Genomic DNA, 20,351 nt, shown 5'->3' on the forward strand with positions numbered 1-20,351 from the left:
TTAATATGCATCAATTCTCTGCTCACTCTTCTGTCAGATAGTGTCTACTAACATTTTATAACTGCAATAATGAGAAAACTAATGTATGTTTTCTGTGAGTTTAGTATGACTTTTAATAACCACATTCTGTAATAAGAGAGAGACAGACTTCAGTAGACAAAAGCAAAGTAAATGTAGGAGTTCTGTTTATCACGTGAGACATCTCAATTGAAGATGGAGGTTCTAATGCTCCTGACCAAAATGAACAAGGGTTTGCCTTCTCCCGCTCTGCCATACCATTATATTTACCAGATCTCTACTGCCCGTTTATGTGTCATTCATGGATCAGTGAATACAGCAGCTTTGAATTGACAAGTTAACATGTTTTCTATGAAAACAAAAATGCACTTTTTTCCCCCCTCACACAGATTTTGTTGTCTACTCTTCACAGGGTCTTACTCACCTTTCCCACTGGTAGGATGTAGAGTAGGACCTGGAATAAGATCCACAGGACAACAAAACCAAGAGCCTGAGGCTCCCAGAAAGCTTCAATGGGGGGTAGAGGTGGCGGGACGTTAGTTAAGCTGGGGTCCTCCAAATTTACTTGAAGAACCACAAAAAGAACCCAGGATGGCAGGAAGAGCAGCCAGAAGTATGCCCCTGCAAGATGGGTAAAGCAACAACAGAGTTCAGAAAACATGTCACATCAGTGTGACTACAAACCCCGAACAATAAATACCGCACAATTATTTAAAAATCATTTTTGACCTATGTTCAGTTGAAACTCCAAGATTTGTACCGTTTCAAATGATGAATTTTAATGTTTACACTAATTGTTGACTTTGTTGTTGTGTATGTGTGGAGCAGGGATGCTCAATGCGTCTAATCGAAGGAAAAAAAAAAAGACGTCAGCCTATTAGACCTTTTTTTCCTGACATTTAGTTCACCGCGCATGTGGAAACAACGGCACTTAGTCCAGTAAAACAAGCTCTTCAGTGAGTTACCCCCTATTTTAAACCCTCGCTTTTGTCCTACAATAAAGAAAGCTTATTAAAACATGAGTATGGATGCTGGAGCAAAGAAGAACGTATCACTTTCATACGGAATGGGAGGGGGATTTTTCTTTTTTCCATAATGACATTTTCGAAGTGCGTTTGCCTCACCTGCCTGTCCCATATTCAAATGCCAATGAAGGGAAATGTGGAGCGCCATTTTCAAACTATTCGTGGCAAATACGACACCAACTTTCTGCTGAAAAGAATGAGGAAAGTGAACCAACTAAAATCCCAATAGGCCGGACTTCAGTCACTTTTCACACATCTGAGTTCAACAGCGAAAGCCGCCACGCACCGTCGCAGGTTTGTCAAATCATCATGAATAAGAAAACGTCCTTCCAAGACGGAGAGATGGTAAAACAGCCATTCATTTAAGCAGCTGACTCATTGTTACGATCTTTTCAAAATAAGGCGGAAATATTGTCTTCAATAACAGCTCTGCAGCTGTCAAGGAGTACAGTTGCACGACATGGCTGAGGACTTAACCCAGCAAATGCGGAAACACACAGAGATTGTGAGTGTTTCTCACTGCAGTTGGACGACTCTGCTGCTGTGAGTGACACAGCTTAAGTATGCATTTTCATTGTTATGGTATTTAGTGATCTCTAATTACGGTATCCCCCCCCCCATCCCCCAGTTCTACATTTTAGGTGTGGAGAGACTTTCCTCCGTCGTATTTTGCACTTCATAATGCGCCATACATTTGCAATGGGAAACAGGGTTGGACTACAGGTGGCCAGTCTAGTACCAGGACTCTTTTACAACAATGCAATGTTGTTGAACACATGCAAATTGTGGCCTGGCATTAACTTGCTGAAATGAGTCCCTGAAAAAAACATTGTTTAGAAGGGAGTATTTGTACAGTAGCTCCAAAGGGTCTATGCCCCTTTGTGCATTAATTGTGCCTTCACAGACATGCGAGTTATTCATGCCATGGCCAATTAAGTTACACATCCCCGTACGATGGATGAAACTGTTTGGAGGAAATGTGGCAACAATAACAATGAACGGAAGCCTTGATTTCAATGACTAAAGACCTAGTCACACTGCAATTGCTCAGTGTCAAAGGCCCGGAGTCAAAGTGCAACAACGACAGCAACGGGGGTGAAGCCATTTCATATTTGAAAGTGGTGATTCGACAGCTTAAAAATAAGTTAGGAGGCTTTCCCTGCTGAATGGACCTCTACCTGGCAATATGTATTTGTCTTTGTTGGAAAAGAAAGGCCTGACTTTTCCTATTTAAAGGAGAGGGGGTGATGAAAAGCAGTTAAAGAACATGGGAATATCCCATTATAATTTATCAGTGGCATTGTAGAGTTCTGTGTCATTCGTAACCCTTCTAGTTTCATGAAGAGCACTTTGAGATGTATTTCAGGCTGAGCGCAGAGCTTTGTAAATGAGTTTGAAAGGCTCCAGCAAAGACGTCTCAGTATATTATTTTTCGACTAGCTGAAAGTTTGTGATAGTGAGACACTGCAATGATCCCCCCCCCCCCTCAGTGTTTATAGCACACATCCAGAAAAATCACTCTGCCACTCCATTCCCATCGAAGAGGCTATTAGACATCAACGCTCCCAAAGAAACATTTTTCCACCCGATGACACGGTGCCAAGCATTGACACACTCTGGATTGACACGACATCTGGCGTCACGCTCATGCCCCGTCAGCGCACAGAGAGTGAATGGGAAATTCAAGGCTGTCAGACGCATTGCAAGTGCAGTGTGAACGAGCCTTTAAGCATTAACAGTTTTTGCAGGAAGGGCAGTAACTGATCTGTCTGGCCTCGGAGACGGGCAAGTCATGGTTGGAATCTTGCTGAAAATGGCGACTTGCTGGACAGAGTAATTTCGAGATGTCTTCGAGAAAGGAACCAACTTCACAACCACAAGCACAAGAGGTGCACCACAGTTGACCCTCTTTACCCTCTCTTTTCTTGCAAGACTGTTTGTGATCTGGTTCAATGTGTACTGAAAACGCTGTATAGGAAATACTGTACACCGCACCATCTCAGTTAAAATTTCCCCAGGAGGGTTTCTAAGTATATATATTCTTTAAAATTACAATTAATGTAAATGTAATGTAATGTAATGCACAGGAACCTACCAATCTTTCCCCCAAAGTCAAGTTGGTTCGAGACCATCACAGCAGGAGCTGTTACCACATTGGTAATCTTCAGATTTTGAGGTTTGCCTTCACCATCATCCTTTCTGCGGCGGAGATTATAACGACTCTGGTTCTTCTCAGGCTCTGGCTCCAACTTATGAAGATAAAAGTCGGGGTTATTTTATCAGCAATAATTTGACAGTTTTCAATGTGTGCAAACTTTCATTTGATGAATGTAATATTGCATGTGGTTACTGTACAAAAAGTATCTTTTTTGTTGTTGCTTTATGGGGATAAAGACAGTGAACCCCTGTTCAACCCGGGAGATACATTCTAGACCAGTGGTTCCCAAAATGGTGTCCACGGACCACCAGGGAGTGTAAAACCTCTTTCCAGAGGGTCTGCGACACGATGTCTGAGACAGTAATAATAAAATATTTTTCTTAAGAACAAAAAAAAAAAAAAAAAATTTTTTTTCTTCTGTCTCTCATCTTATCTATCCTATTTTGAGCTCAGCCCAGATGAGTGATTCAGACAGCTCCACGCCCTAGCCCTACAGTGCCGGTACCTTACATTACATTATTTGCGAAAGCTGAGGTTGGGGGTCCAGGATCTTTTTGAATGACTCACTGGGGGTCCGGGCCCAGGTTGACTTTGGGAACCACTGTTCTAGACCCACAAATGATAGGTGAAAATCTACAAAATAAAGATACATTACACTGTTGAACTTTAAAAGAGGTACTTGTGATGCTTTCCGACTATTGAAAGTTTATAATTTTAAAACTTGGTATTCCTGAGCTGCTAACCAATATAAATAAACTTTCAGAACAAATTGTTCAAATTTATTTATTTTCAAAATTTGGTCAAGAATATTAGAACCACAGCATGATTGCATCATATTATTTATTTATTTATTCATTCATTCATCTTCCATTCTCCTTATCCTCATTAGGGTTGTTGGCGTGCTGGAGCCTATCCCAGCTATCTCCGGGCAAGAGGTGGGGTACACGCTGATCTGGTCATCAGCCAATTGCAGGGCACATAGAAACAACCATTCGCACCCAGATTTACACCGACTGGCAAATTAAAGTGTTCACTCCACCACAAACGTTTTGGGAATATGGGAGGAAACTGGAACACCCAGAGAAAAGTTTAAAACAATGACCTGCAAAATTTGGTCTGAATTGTTCACAGTAGTGTAATGTTTTTAAACTTAAAGTACGTCTCCATAAACCCCTATGACAAGTAAAAATACAGGAATGGATTCAGGCGAACCCTCTGAATCCAGGCCTAGAGGTGGGGCTCGAAGGCGGGCTCCTGGTGGCTGGGCCTGCACCTATGGGGGCTTGGCCAGAAAAGGTAACATGGGTCCCCCTTGATACGGGTCCACCATCAGTGAAAGGGGCAATAGGGGTCGGGTACAATGTGAGCTGGGTCGTAGGCGGGGACTTTGCCAATTCGATCACCGGCTACAGAAACAGGCAGGGCAGGAGCCCGAGATGGTGCGTGAGGTCGAGAAGTCCCTTTGGGACCCCAAGTGCTGTTCTGTTACTAGACTTCTGTGCTCATCACGGATTGTCCTAATAAACACATTGTTCAGGCATAAAGGTGTCCATGTGCACTTGGCACCAGGACACCCTTAGGTCGCAGTTTGATGATCGACTTTGTGGTCGGGTCATTGGACTTGCGGCCACATGTCTTGGACATCCGGGTGAAGAGAGAGGCAGGGCTGTCAACTGATCACCACCTGGTGGTGAGTTGGGTCCAATGGTGGGGGAAGATGCCGGTCCAATGTGGCACGCCCAAACGTATTGCAAAGGGTCTGCTGGGAATGACTGACATATTCCCGTCAGGAGGAATTTCAACTCCCACCTCCGAAAGAACCTTGCTAATGTTCCAGAGGATGCGGAGGAAATTGAGTCAGAGTGGACAATGTTCTGCGCCTCCATCACTGAGGCGGACAACTGGAGTTGCGGCCGTAAGATGGCCGGTGCCTGTCGAGGTGGACACCCCCGAACACGTTGGAGGACACCAGCAGTGAGGGATGCTGTAAAGCTGAAGGACTCCTATTGGGCATTTTTGGGCTGTGGGACTCCCGAGGCAGCTTGATAGGTATCGGCTGTCCAAGCGGAATGCAGCATTTGTGGTCGCTGAGGCAAAATTCCGAGCATGGGAGGAGTTCGGTGAGGGCATGGAGAACGACTTCAAGACGGCTGTGGGGAAGTTCTGGTCCAATGTCTGGCGTCTCAGGAGGGGGAAGCAGTGCACCACCAACACTGTGTATAGTGAGCATGCGGCACTGCTGACTTCAAATTGGGATGTTGTAAGTCGACAGGGGGGAACACTTGGAAGACCTCGTCAATTCCACTGACACGCCTTCCTATGAGTAAGCAGAGTCTGGGTTCCCCTGATGGGGGCTCTTCTATCTCTGGGGTTGAGTTCATCGTGGTGGTTAAAAAGGTCCTCCGTGGCAGGGTCCCGGAGGTGGATGAGATTCGCCCGGAGTTCCTAAAGGCTCAGAATGTTGTGGGGCTGTCCTTGTTGACATGCCTCTGCAACATTGCGTAGGTATTGGTGACACTGCCTCTGGATTGGCTTTTTAAGAAGGGAGGCCAGAGGGTGTGTTCTAACTACATCACACTCCTTATCTTTCCTGGTAAGGTCTATTCTGGGGTGCTGGAGAGGACGGTCTGTTGGAAGTCAGATCTCAGATTCAGGAGGAGTAATATGGTTTTAGTCCTGGCCGTGGAATAGTGGACCACCTCTAGACCCTCGGCAGGATCCTCGAGGGTGCATGGGAGCTCGCCTAACCAGTCTACATGTGATTTGTGGACTTGGAGAAGGCATTTGACAGTGTCTATCAGGGAGTTCTATGGGGGGTTATTCGCGAGTATAGGGAACTGAACCCCCTGATACAGGCTGTTTGGTCCCCGGTGTCAGCGTTTGGTCCGCATTGCTGGAAGTAAGTTGGACTCGCTTCCAGTGGGAGTTGGACTCCGCCAAGGCTGCCCTTTGCAACTGATTTTGTTTATAACTTTTATGGACAGAATTTTGAGGCGCAGCCGAGACGCAGGTGTGTGAAGTGGCTACGATGAGAATCAGCACCTCCAAATCTGAGACCATAGTCCTCAGTCAGAAAAGAATGGCGTATTCTCTCCGGCTCAGGGATGAGCTACTGCCCCAAATGGAGGAATTTAAGTATCTCTGGGTCTTGTTCACAACTGAGGGAAGAATGGAGCGGGAGATCAACAGGCGGATCGGTGCAGCATCTGCAGTAATGCGGAATTTGCATCGGTCTGTTGGGGTAAAGAGGTAGATGAGTCGAAAGGCGAAGCTCTAAATTCACCAGTTGGTCTACGAAACTGGAAACTCAAATTATGTAAAAAATAAATGCTCAAAATAGTTTCAACTGTCAGCCTTGAATCTATAATATGGCATACAAAAAAATCTTGTGGTTCCGATTTCAGGCGTGGTTCTCCACGGCCCCGTGTGCAGCGAGCTAGCACGCCCCGCGTTCCACGAATGCAAGCGCGCTGCTGCGGAAGCAGAGTTAAATCAGGTGTTTGAAAGAAGCCACGGCAGGCAGCGACTAGGCCGTGTGCGTTGGTGCACCTTGTTTTGCCATCATAACGTTGTGTATTTCAGCTTTGTTTTTCATTCCATTTGTTGCCAGATCGTGTGGGTATGGGCGTCAGCTAGCGGAACTGTCTTGTCGCATCTCATAGTGTTACTGAGCAATATCAAGTCAGGTTACGTTTTCATGTTTTGCTATTTCCGATTTTTGACAATATTTAATGTTTTTTGTTCCAAGCTTTTTTTCCCTTGTGATTTTTGTGCTGTCGCCCTGTTGGACTGCCTTCCCACGTATGATCTAATTCCTAAAAATCCACCCCTTACGTCTCGGCTTCCTGCATTTGTGTCCTACCCTCTGCCTCGTTCGTGACAAAATCAAGTTTATTTATTGTCTCTGCTCATATTCCGGTGTTTCGCAATGTGAGACATCATAATGAATTTTGATCTGCACAAAAGAGAACGGCACCATGTGCTGCAGATGGAGTAAAAATATTTTCTAAAAAAAATACCGACTGACCCTAGTTTTGAAATGTAGGAAATCAGAACTACAACATTTTTTGGTTTTGGCCGATATGAAAGTTAAACGTATGGAAATGATTAAATAAATAAATATATGGATACATCGATAAATAAACGCGGCACAGTAATGCAGCTGTAAAGCATGGGCCTCACAGTTCTCAGGGCCCGGGGTTCCTGTGTGGAGTTTGCATGTTTTTATAAAGCAGGGCAGCTTTAACAGACACCTCAAATTTCCTCACATTGATTGGAATCGAGGCTGGCTGACTCCTGACTCTGTTCATATCTTGGAGAAGTCATTAGCCAAAGGATTCACGTATTATTTTTCACTCTGCACTACGAATCTATCCATGGTATGGTTTGTCCAATAAAAAACATGGCTTCACAAGGAGTCATTCACACTATTTCTGAATACACAGTAGGCACCTGATGAGTCACAATTGTTATACTGAATCATCTTGTTTTCAGAGTAATTTGAAAAATACTCATTTTTTTAATCTGGATATTATTTAAAGTGTCACACGTTTGTGACCACAGTTGCGAGAATGCAAGATTATATGGCATCTGTAAATTCATCACACAAAGCAATCTGTTACATACCACAGAAAATTTTACAGTGAAGAAAATGACTATTTGAACACCCTGCTATATTGCAAGTTCTCCCACTTAGAAGTCATGGAGGGGTCTGAAATTTTCATCGTAGGTGCATGTCCACTGTGAGAGAGAGTGATTCAGCTGTAAATAAGTACTTGAATACCTGAGAAAACCAATGTTAATATTTGTACAGTAGCCTTTGTTTGCAATTACAGAGGTGAAACCTTTTCTTGAGTTGTTCACCAGGTTTGCACACACTGCCGGAGGGTTTTGGCCCACTCCTCCACACAGATTTTCTCTAGATAGACAGGTTTCTGGGGTGTCGCCGAGAAACACGGCGTTTCAGCTCCATCCAAAAATGTTCTACTGGGTTTAGGTCTGGAGACTGGCTAGGCTTGATATGCTTCTTACGAAGGAACTCTTTGGTTTTCCCGGCTGAGTGCTTCGGGTCATTGTCATGTTGAAAGACCCAGCCATGACCACTCTTCAATGCTCGGACTGAGGGAAAGAGGTTGTTCCCCAAAATCTCACAATGCATGGCCGCGGTCACCTTCATACAGTACAGTTGTGCTGTCCAATGTGCAGTAAAAAACCAAAAGCATGATGCTTCCAGCCCCATGCTTCACATTAGGGATGGTGTTCTTGGGATGGAACTCATCATTCGTCTTCCTCCAAACACAGTTAGTGGAATTATGACCAAAAAGTTCCATTTTGGTCTCATCTGACCACAAAACTTTCTCCCAAGACTCCTCTGTATCATCCAAATGGTCATTGGCAAACTCAAGACGGGCTTTGACGTGCTGGTTTAAGCAGGGGAACCTTCTGTGCCATGCATGATTTCAAACCATAATGTCTTACTGTATTACCAACAGTCACCTTGGAAACAGTGGTCCCAGCTTTTTTCAGGTCATTGACCAAGTCCTGTCGTGTAGTCCTGGGCTGATTCCTCACCTTTCTCAGGAACATTGAGACCCCACGAGGTGATATCTTGCATGGGGCTCCACTCCGATTGAGATTGACCATCATGTTTAGCTTCTTCCATTTTCTAATGATTGCTCCAACAGTGGACCTTTCTTCACCAAGCTGCTTGGCAATTTCTTCATAGCCATTTCCAGCCGTGTGGAGTTGTACAATTTTGTCTCTGGTGTCTTTGGACAGCTCTTTGGTCTTGGCCATGTTACAAGTTTTAGTCTTACTTATTGTATGGGGTGGACAGGTGTCTTTATGCAGCTAACGACCTCACACAGGTGCATCTGATTCAGTATAATACATGGAGTGGAGGTGGACTTTTAAAGGCATACTAACAGGTCTTTGAGGGTCAGGAGTCTAACTAATAGGTGTTGAAATACTTATTTGCAGCTGTATCACAAATAAATCATTAAAAAAAAAAAAAATCAAAGATTGTGATTTCTGGATTTTTCGTTTGAGATTATCTCTCACTGTAGACATGCACCTGCAATGAAAATTTCAGACCCCTCCATGATTTCTGAGTGGGACAACTTGCAATATAGCACGGTGTTCAAATACTCATTTTCTTCACTGCATTTATATATAATTATAGTTTGTTAGCAGGGGGTTGTTCAGGTACCGCCTCATAAAAAAATGAATAAATGAAACAATGGGTTTGCAAAATATGTGGGAATTCACACCAATAAAATAAAAAATGGTCAGAGAATTAAAAAGATATTCATCAAATTTAAAAAGTCCTCAGCAGCAGTAATGGGGTTGTGCTTCAATATTCCTTTAGTAAATCCAAAACTAGGGTACACTACACAACAAACAGTTCCACTAAGCTAGGGACGAAGCAAAAGGACTACTTGTCAGCGAGCAACAGTACAAGAAGCATAAAGACTAACCGTGGAGACACTGATACAGATACTAATCTGATACTGAGCTGCTATTACAGTAAACTGTTTTCAAGTAATTTACAAGACACAATCTGAAATGCTGTAAGCCCACCAATTATTTCAGAACATTACTTCAGCTGATAAAGTAACTGTAACCGGCTGAATCGACAGGATCATGTGAGGGGGTCTCTCTCTCGGCATGGCCCTCCTAAAGTGCATGCATCATGACATTCCATTCGCTCTGCCTTACCTCAAAGCCCATTCACATGTAGAAAGAGCACATTATCGAGAAGATCATGGCTTGTGATGATCACATTGTCTGTATGACTACCCTCATTGCGAAGAAATTAAAGCTAAGGTTTGACCACAAAATAATCAGACATTCTATAGTCTTCTAAAATCCATTTATTTACAGTCAAGATTGTTCAAACCTTTAGATTTTTCCCTTATATGTAACAAATAATGTGCTGCAAGGCCTTGAAAATGTTTAAATGTTAAATAATTAAATGTTAGAAACACCCCTCTAGCTTGTCCCAAATGATGTGGTCATTACAGTGTATTTGCTCCAGAGGAGAATGACTATTAAATGTAACTGTCAATCACTAAGGCCATCCATAAAAATATTTTGGTTTCGGGTAACAAGAGTGAAAAAAATATAGGTGGGTACGTCGGGGGTTTTTTTTTTTTTTTTTTTTTTCCAAAGCTCCATTCCATGATAGTCTGCAAATATTTTGGCCCATATACTACCATTCGGTGTGGTGATGTAGCTTACGTTTTATCTATAAATTATATATTTATTTCTTCACATTTTCAACTTCCTAATCATGATTTAAAATCATTGATGTGCATACCTGGATAACATATGTAGATTCTTCTTTGGATACTGAACTTGGGAATGAGGGACTGGCTTGGTCGACCTCTTCCAAGACTTTGTTAAAAAGGCGGTGGTTTCCCAGATCAAGATTTGTTTTTTAACGGGAAGAAAAGATCTTGAATTTTCCTTGGCAGCTACTATCATAGTGTCAAATGGATCAATTTCGGGCCATTCAGCAGTGGCATTTTTCCTCAAATGAAAAATCACTACCCTTAAAATCCATATCAAACTGTAATGTCTCAAAATCATAAGAACATTTGGCACTGGATGCCACCGTGCATTTGCCCCAGTCTCAGACAGCATGTCATCTCCAAACTCTTTCGGGGCAATTTGTTTGAATGCATCCTGGAGTTTTAAAAAAGGGCTCACCTTTCTCAGCTTATTACTCACGATGTATTCGCCGTTTATAATGAGCGGGAAAGCAAATGGCATGCCGTCCACTGAGATAGCGTGAGGCAGACAGCGGGAAAATCACTTCCTGATTGGTTAATATTTGAGACAGGACCTGGGTTACTGTTAGAAATGGTAGTGTCCACTCCTTGCTCAATGGGTTGTTCCAGCAGTATTGAAGTGCGCCGTTGTTATGTGCGGAGCGGTGTCTGAATACAAGAACTACTGGACATTCAAAGCCGTCTCGCGTCGTTATTGCTGAAACACCAACAGTTACTTCGCTTGTCCAGACTTACGCCCCCTTCGCGTAAAAATAAATAAATAAATAGAAATGCTGAATTTGGCAATTTTATTTGCTTTTGAATATTTACGGTTGGTTGGGTTACCGGAAACCTAAATATTTTTATGGATGCTCTAAACTGTGAAAAATATTGCTTAAACTCACCTCATTTACTTTGGCTGCAGTGTTATTCTTTTCTTTGTTTTCATGTTTACTGTTGCTATTGTTCTCAGCAGCCGTTGTCGGTTGCTGTTGTCAAATAATGGGAGAATGTTGGCGATGGACAAGGACAAAAAGACAAATGTGGACAGTGAAAACAGAGTGTTGTAGTCGAAAACCTGAATTACCTAAATGAACTTTATCATGAGTAAAAAACAAATGAGCAGTGTAATTGTACCAGTTGTTCATATAAACAAACATTAACTATAACAGTTAAGAAATGCACTGTATCATGCTGAGAGGTGTCACCGCTGTGTATGGACTATATTTTGAAAACACTTCTTGATATGACAAAATTATCTATTCATTTTAGAGAAACATAAGGCAGCTAAGTCTCTTACCAGAGGACTGAGTCTGACTTCAACCATTTCCTTCAACTTTGAATCTCTGTGTGACAACGGTCCACTCTCTGTTATTCCTGCAGCAGCAACTGCAGCTGCCACACGTGAGGAAGAGCGCCGTGTGTTTCTTGCTGGGGAGCGGGAGCGGCTGCGACGCCGGCCCGGTGATCGGGAACGAGAACGGGAGCGTGGCTGGAACCCATAAGAATTCTGAAGAAAAAAAAAAGTTGAAAACAAAAATATTTCAATGTTGAAATACACATTTATGCTGGCCATTGGGAGACTGAAATAGAATAATGGCATTTCAACAGGAAAAGCAGAAAATTAAGTTACGAGGTTGGCCACAGAAAGAACTAAACTCGCAAAAACGAGAGAAACAACTCGTAAATCAAGCCTCACCTTCTTCTTTTCCTTCATATGGCGGTTCACAAACGGCTATACAGATACACATACAGATTCTGCACGCAAGTGTGATAGGTAACACGAAAATAGGAAACTGTCAATGACGAATTCGTCTTTGGGTTATAATATATTATGTGGATTCTCGGTCTTCCTCTGACTCCGGAAAGATCTCGCCAGATAATGGTTTCTCCGTCGATATGCTTGGAAATACCATTGAAATACCCCTCGCTGAAATACTTGAAGCCCTGCTGTCTGCTCTTCAACGATATTTCACTATTCGGTAAGAATGCGAGTGAAAAATCAGCTGGTAAATCGGACAATTTCGCTCTTGACTTTTCTTTTTTTTCTTGTTTGTCTGAGGTTAGCAAGAGTGGGGTGACGTGACTTCAGGAGGCGTGGTTAAGTGCCCTGTACCGAGGGGTCAATTAGTCCAAGGCTACACGACACGACTTGGTCAACTGGGACCACCGTTTCCTAGGTGACTGTTGGTAATACAGTAAGACGTCATGTTTTGAAATCATGCATGGCATGGAACGTTCCCCTGCTTAAACCAGCACATGGTCAAGGCAGTCTTCAGTTTTCCAATGACCATTTGGATGATACAGAAGAGTCATGGGAGAAAGTTTTGTGATCAGATGAGACCAAAATTGAACTTGTTGGTCATAATACCACGAACTGTTTTTGGAGGAAGACGAATGAGGAGTTCCATCCCAAGAACACCATCCTTACTGTGAAGCATGGGGGTGGTAGCATCATGCTTTGAGGGTGTTTTTTTGCACATGGGACAGAACGACTGCACTGTATTAAGGAGAGGATGACTGCGGCCATGTATTGTGAGATTTTGGAGAACAACCTCTTTCCCTCAGTCAGAGCTTTGAAGATGGGTCGTGGCTGGGTCTTTCAACATGACAATGACCTTAAGCACACAGCCAGGAAAACCAAGGAGTGGCTCCGTAAGAAGGATATCAAGGTAATGGCGTGGCCCAGCCAGTCTCCAGACCTAAACCCATTAGAAAATCTTTGGAGGGAGCTGAAACTCCGTGTTTCTCAGCAACAGCCCAGAAACCTGTCCCATCTAGAGAAGATCTGTGTGGAGGAGTGGGCCAAAATCCCTCCTGCAGTGTGCAAACCTGGTGAGCAACTACGTTTGACCTCTGTAATTGAAAACAAAGCCTACTATACCAAATATTAACATTGGTTTTCTTAAGTGTTCAAATACTTAGGGTTAGGGTTAGGAACTAATGAACAAAATTAAGATAAACTTGATTTCACATTATGTAGTCTTTTGATGTTATGGCATATTTTGTCCAGTTTTCCCAATGTCCATTAAACTTGTCTTGTTCTTGCCTCAAAATGCAAGTTGACTTCTCCATTTTAAAGATATCTTGAACCACTTTAATCCAATCTTCAACTGTGGGATTATTCTTTATCAACAATTTCCTTGTAATAGCTTTTTTGCTTGCTAGTGACAAGATAATGTATATACAGGGAGTCCTCTGGTTAAGACGGACTCGACCTAAGACGTTTTGCACTTAACGCCCGTCCCCTGTCCGCCATTTTGTCTGGCTAACAACTGTCTCTTCACATTTTTCACCCTCCTTTTTAAACATTATCGCCCCAAAAAAAGAAAGCTGTCTTTTAGCAATGCTTCTGCAGCTAAAAGAAAATCCATTACCATGGAAACGAAGCTCAAGATCATAAAAAGATTGGAGAAAGAAGAGACCCCATTACCACCAAGGCTTCAGTCGGTCGGCCATGGTGACAGTTATTAAAACAAAACCCGTATTATGCCCATGTGAAGGGTTCCGTTCCTATGTCGGATACAATGATCACAAAACAAGGTTCTTTGATACTTTGAGATCGAGGGGATTGAGGACGAGGTTCCTTCGCAATAGAGAAGCACAGCCTCTCCTTCTTTTTCTCCATCCACCTTTTCAGCAGTAATGCTAAGTACATCATCTTGTTTATGTCAATGTATTTGTTTTTTTATACAAAGTATTTTTTATGTAAATTCTGACTTTAATGGCGGAATCCGACATAAAACGAAATTTTAGTTAAGTCGCTTCTATAAACGGATCTAAATCATAGACCGAGAACTCCCTGTATATTCATTTTCTGGACCTTTTGACAGTGTCCAGTATTAATCGCAAACATAAGGTTTCAAATTTTAAAGGAATCCTGACTTTTATAACTATCTCCATATTTTGTTTAATGTCTTTCCAATATTTTAAAATGATTGGACAGTCCCAGGACACATGAATGTGTGTCGCCTTATTCTCTCCACAATCTCTCAAGCAGGAGTCACTTGCATCTGCCAAGAGCCTCTGAGCTGGAATTTTGAAAAAAAAAAAAAAAAAAAAAAAAACTACATTTTTCCACCCAAATTTTCTCAAGGATGGACCAGACATACTATTCCACTGGTTGAAGATTATCTTTTTACAAGTTTCCACTTCCAGTTTAACGTTATTGTCCTTTTCCCATTTTTCTTCTGTATATATATGGAATCATCACCGTCTAACTCCTGTAATATTCTATAAATCTTAGATATGTCTCAACCCCCTGGGTTTGATTTATAAACAAGAAGGAATATCTTAACCATATATAGATTAGCTTGTGATTCTACTGTTTTCATTATTTGCTCTAGGTAATGTCTCAATTGCAAAAATCTATAAAAGTCTTGATTGGTTAATCTAAAATGATTCTTTAGCTTCTGGAATTGTTGACGTGCACCCCCTTCATAAAGATAACTGTGTATGATGAGCCCCTTTTCTACCCATTGTTTGAATCTTATGTCAAACCCGTTAGGTGGAAAAACTGATTCAAATCCGATCCATTTTATTATCCAGTATGCTTAATAAATATATGCTTGTTTTCATTAATTATTCTATGACAAATCTTGATGGACACTTTTATTAATGGGTTGGTGTCTTTTAAAAACTTAACCAGGCCTGTGTCCCCTATGATTGCTTGTAATGAAATATCACTTGATATCATCCACTCTATATCTTTCCATTTTGCTTTGTAGGAAGGTTTACAAATGTCGAGTTTTGAGTTTTTATCTGCACCGCTTGAAACTAATTTTTAATATTTGGGAGAGCAAGGCCTCCCTTGTCTTTTGATAACGAATTCTTGGTCTCCTGGTCTGCCAAATAAATCTTGATAACTTGTCTAATTCTCGAAATGTCCCTTTTGGATGCTCTAGTGGTATATTTTGGAGCGGACAGAGTAATCGACGTAGGACATGAATTTTTGCTTCCACCCTCTGTCCTAATCCTAAAAAAGAAAGATTCCACCTGGTTAAATCAGATTTGAGAGATCATGGGGTCTTAAATCTCTGATATAATGGTCTCCAGATTTATAGGAATATTCACCCCTAAATATTTAATCGTTTTTAATTCAAATTTATATTGAGTTCTTCCTTGATGGGCTGGCTCGGGGAATAACTAAATGACAAAATTTGAGTTTTGTGTGCATTCAATTTATAACCTAATAAGAGGTCATATTTTCCAAGAGTTCCAGTGAAGAAAAGAAGTATTTGAACAACCTGCTATTTTGCAAGTTATCCCACTCGGAAATCATGGAGGGGTCTGAAATTTTCATTGTAGATGCATGTCTACTGTGAGAGAGCGATAATCTAAAAAGAAAGATCCAGAAATCACAATGTGTGATTTTTTTTAACGATTTATTTATGTGATACAGCTGCAAATAAGTATTTGAACACCTAAGAAAACCAATGTTAATATTTGGGACAGTAGGCTTTGTTTTCAATTACAGCGGTCAAACGTAGTTGCTCACCAGGTTTGTACACATTGCAGGAGCGATTTTGGCCCACTCTTCCACACAGATCTCTAGATGGGACAGGTTTCTGGGCTGTCACTGAGAAACACGGAGTTTCAGCTCCCTCCAAAGATTTTCTATTGGGTTTAGGTCTGGAGACTGGCTAGGCCACGCCATAACCTTGATGTCCTTCTTACGGAGCCACTCCTTGGTTTTCCTGGCTGTGTGCTTAAGGTCATTGTCATATTGAAAGACCCAGCCACGACCCATCTTCAAAGCTCTGACTGAGGGAAAGAGTTTGTGCCCCAAAATCTCACAATACATGGCCGCGGTCATCCTCTCCTTAATACAGTGCAGTCATTCTTTCCCGTGTGGTCCCAGCTCTTTTCAGGTCATTGACCTGGTCCTGCCGTGTAGTCCTGGGCTGATTCTTCACCTTTCTAAGGATCACTGAGACTCCATGAGGTGATATCTTGCATGGGGCTCCGCCCCAATTGAGAATGACAGTCATTATAGCTTCTTCCATTTTCTAATGATTGCTCCAACAGTGGTCTTTTTTTAACCAAGTTGCTTGGCAATTTCTCCGTAGTCCTTTCCAACCGTGTGGAGTTGTACAATTTTGTCTCTGGTGTCTTTGGACAGCTCTTTGGTCTTTGCCGTGTTACAAGCTTGAGTCTTACAGATTGTATGGGGTGGACAGGTGTCTTCATGTAGCTAACGACCTCACACAGGTGCATTTGATTCAGGATAATACATGGAGTGGAGGTGGACCTTTAAAGGCGGACTAACAGGTCTTTGAGGACCAGAATTCTAGCTGATAAAACAGGTGTTCAAATACTTATTTGCAGCTGTATCACACAAATAAATCATTTTAAAAAATACATTGTAATTTCTGGATTATCTCTCACAGTGGACATGCACCTACGATGAAAATTTCAGAACCCTCCATGATTTTTAAGTTGGAGAACTTGCAATACAGCAGGGTGTTCAAAAACTTATTTTCTTCACTGTCAGTATAGCCCACTCGAACAACCAAACTTTATTTTGATTGAATCAGAGGCACTTCAATGGTGGCAGGGGTGTGCTGACTGCCCTTTAATGTAAATTTGAATGTGATTAGTGCGCACCAGTGGAGATTGTGTGTGCACTGGTGCAACCTCATGCTTACTATTCTTTTTTCATTGAGTTGCACAGGTTATAGGTCACAAACAATGGAAAAAAGTATTAAAATGATTTGTCTTTGTCTCATTTTACAAAAACATTGGAACAAGGACAGGTAGACTTTTTCAACCCAATGTAACTTGTGGCCTTACCTTGATGTCCTGCTCCTTGAGCTCAAGCTCAGTTCCATCCTTGTAGATGACAGTGTACAGCTGACTTTTGGTTTCAAAGCCCATCACCTTAACTTCATAGTACAGGTTGCTGCCAGGCCAGCGGCCCATCACCATATCCCCTCTATGGTACTTCACACTCGGCATTGCGTTCTAAAGCAGGAAGAAATTGTGAAAGAAAAGGGGAGGTGAAAACAACAGGAGTGAGAAAAGCAGGGGAATGTTCAAAAATATCTCAGAAGCAGTATTTCAAAAATGCCAAATTTGCAATTCCAATGTACAATGTATGAAAACCATGTTTTTGGCTACCGTTCACCGTGACTGACACTGTGGCTGCCTTCTACCACAGTTGCTCCTTGTCATACGGAATAATGATAGCAGAGATCAAAATTTTCTTTTTTTTTTTTTTTTTTACAATATAAACGAGACAACAGAGGGGTCTGAAAAGTCACCAATTAAGCAACACTGATTGTACTTTTGTAAACTAGCTCCACGATTTGCAGCTTTATTTTTAGTGCACGCAGTACCCACCAGCGGGGACATGCTTTCTAAGGCAAAGATGCCAAAAAAAACCTAGCCATTCTGTATATGAAATTTTAATATAATCTGTTATTGTAGTGCACTACTCAATGTTCTGCGGGAAGAAATGTAATGTGATACAAGAGTAGGCTTAGTGACTCCATGCTGAACTGCACACCATGAGCCCATCTTTGCTCAGCCAGTCCCATTGGAAGCTATACTATTGTTGCATCAAAAATTGTGAATAGATTTTTTTTTTTTTAAACACTGCATTGGCAGACTAGTCAAAGTACAATTTTTATATTTACTGCACGACCACATTCACCAAGAGCTGGATGCTACTTCACTTTTAGTGTATTATCAGAATCAAGTGTTTCACTGACAATGTCAACACAAGGCAGGATTCATTCCATTCGAATTCACCATTTGATTTCACAATTTTTTTTTGTTTTTTTTTTTTTTACATTTGGAATGACATACTTGGACCCCAGTAAGTTTTGAAATGTACTGTGAATCCACACACATTTTCAGTTAACTACACAATGTCACCTATGTGTTTTTTTCATCTGTGGAACCAATTGATAATCAACTATTCATTGAAAAATTGTATTAATTAACTGTTTTGGTCTTCTGTACCATAGATGCCACAAGATGGGACCTAAATCCAGGCTAACGAAAAAGTAGTAAATGTCAAATTCACTGAAGTATATTGATGTGAAGCCATGGTTTTTAAAGCCCCACTGTCATGAAATCAGTCACTCAACATTTGAAAAATGTACAAGTGTGATCAATCATGCTCGCATATATAAAGTTACGGGCGTGGTCCAGTAGTCGTGCCTGCAGATAAAGTTGTAGGTGTGATTTGGGATGGAATCTTAAAACCTTAATATAACTTACTGGATTAATGTAACATAACTGTAACTTATAAATAAAATGAACAAATACATAAATAATGGAAAAAAAAAATTGAAACTCAGAAATGTTAATTTCCAATTTTGACTGATATTACTAGAACATGATATCAAATGGTATTTAAAATTTTTCATCAATAAAAATTATTGATCTGAGAAACTATCTGAAGAAAAATTAAATGCACTGGCCTGTCAAGGAATAAACATGAACGGTCTATTCCTGCAATGTTCTGAAAATGCTGAAGGTTTAGTTCAACATAATCGGCAAACGGCATCATGATGAAATAAAATGATTTGATTATATGAATATTTAGTTTTGAAATGTAATGTCTATTGACCTCTTTAAAAATGTGTGTCTCAATGCAATGTCAATAAATTAGGATTATGGTATTGGGTAACAACTACATATTGGGTATAACTTTATCTGCGGGCATGACTGACCACACCCGTACATTTTTCAAACTCGAGTGACGGAATATGTTATTATGAAAAAAAGGCAGCTACAATGGACCCATCCGTTTTTTCACCACAGAACATGATTGACGTATATGGGTTTTTGTAACTTCCACCATGAATATCCTCTCGAGGGATTTGTTTTGGAGAAGAAGGAGGAAGTGACATTAACAGCAGCAGCGTACTCAGGCTGTCTTGTGTTTATACCAGTTTACCCGCTGGAAGGTAGCTCTTTGTTCCTTTGTGTTAGCCAAAATGCTGCCTTGTTGTATTGCTGGATATTGTTCGAACACTCCGGAGGATGGATTTACTCTTCATACTTTTCAAACAGACACGGTTCGTCATGAAAAATGGACTGTATAGGTTCAAAGGACGAGAGCTTTGTGGGTTCCAAATGACAGGTAGTTGTGTATAGAGCTACTAAAATAAAAAACAATAGTTGGGGTGGGGGGGACATAATGCTCTTAGAACGTAAGGTGTGCAAAATGTGTCGATGTGGCCATCGGCAGCGCCGCAGACGGCTTCATTGGCGGTCCCTTGACCGCCGTGGATAGCTTCAGCCGGGGTTGATCATACATACTGTGTGGGAGTCTGTTGTTTGTTAGAAGTGATCCGCATAGAATCTAAATTTGGCTTGACACAATAGGGTAACATTGCCCCGGTCACTTCACTTGATTGTGAGATGTTCTCTTCTTCGAAAAGAGCTTCCATAACAGAAGGGGAGTAGGAAAAATCCAAAAATCTCTGTTGTTCCTCTCCCATAGCAAGTGACACTATGTGTTTTCAATGGCGAATATCCCTGTGTAACATCTGTTGATGACGCTGCAGGCAATATGGCTTCCACTTGGATGACGAATGACACTTCTGCAACTTTGCGCATGGATGACACGCTCTCTGCTCATATTTATTTTTTCGTGTAGACATTGAAGTGAATAATGTTATATGTATTTTTCATTACAATATATATTTTAGAATGTTTATAGGCATGACAGAGGGGCTTTAAGCTCTTTGTATCACCACATTGCATTTTTTTCCCCCAAAAAATTAAATGATTTGTAAGCTATTTACTTATTATATTGTGAAATATGAGTTTGAAAGGGTATTAGTGTGTTTTGTACTTTAAGGTACAGTACATTTACAAGTTTATATTATTTATATATGCAATTATAAACCTCACGGCAGGGCT

The 20,351-nt window shown here is 41.3% G+C and overlaps 1 protein-coding gene across 5 annotated transcripts in view; it reads right to left on the reverse strand.

Moving 5' to 3' along the window:
* Positions 1–20,351, reverse strand: part of lbr (lamin B receptor) — a 59,970-nt gene that overhangs the window by 22,994 nt on the left and 16,625 nt on the right. For all 5 annotated transcript variants that reach the window (XM_061811910.1, XM_061811912.1, XM_061811911.1 and 2 more), the window contains 5 exons: positions 17,265–17,435; positions 11,773–11,982; positions 11,378–11,461; positions 3,139–3,292; positions 443–639 (listed from right to left, as the gene is read on the reverse strand). In XM_061811910.1, coding sequence (XP_061667894.1) covers positions 443–639; positions 3,139–3,292; positions 11,378–11,461; positions 11,773–11,982; positions 17,265–17,429 — 810 coding nt within the window. In that variant the 5' untranslated portion in view covers positions 17,430–17,435. The remainder of the gene's footprint in view (positions 1–442; positions 640–3,138; positions 3,293–11,377; positions 11,462–11,772; positions 11,983–17,264; positions 17,436–20,351) is intronic.

This window comes from Syngnathoides biaculeatus, chromosome 23 (genome assembly GCF_019802595.1).
Source record: "Syngnathoides biaculeatus isolate LvHL_M chromosome 23, ASM1980259v1, whole genome shotgun sequence".
Taxonomy (NCBI): domain Eukaryota; kingdom Metazoa; phylum Chordata; class Actinopteri; order Syngnathiformes; family Syngnathidae; genus Syngnathoides; species Syngnathoides biaculeatus.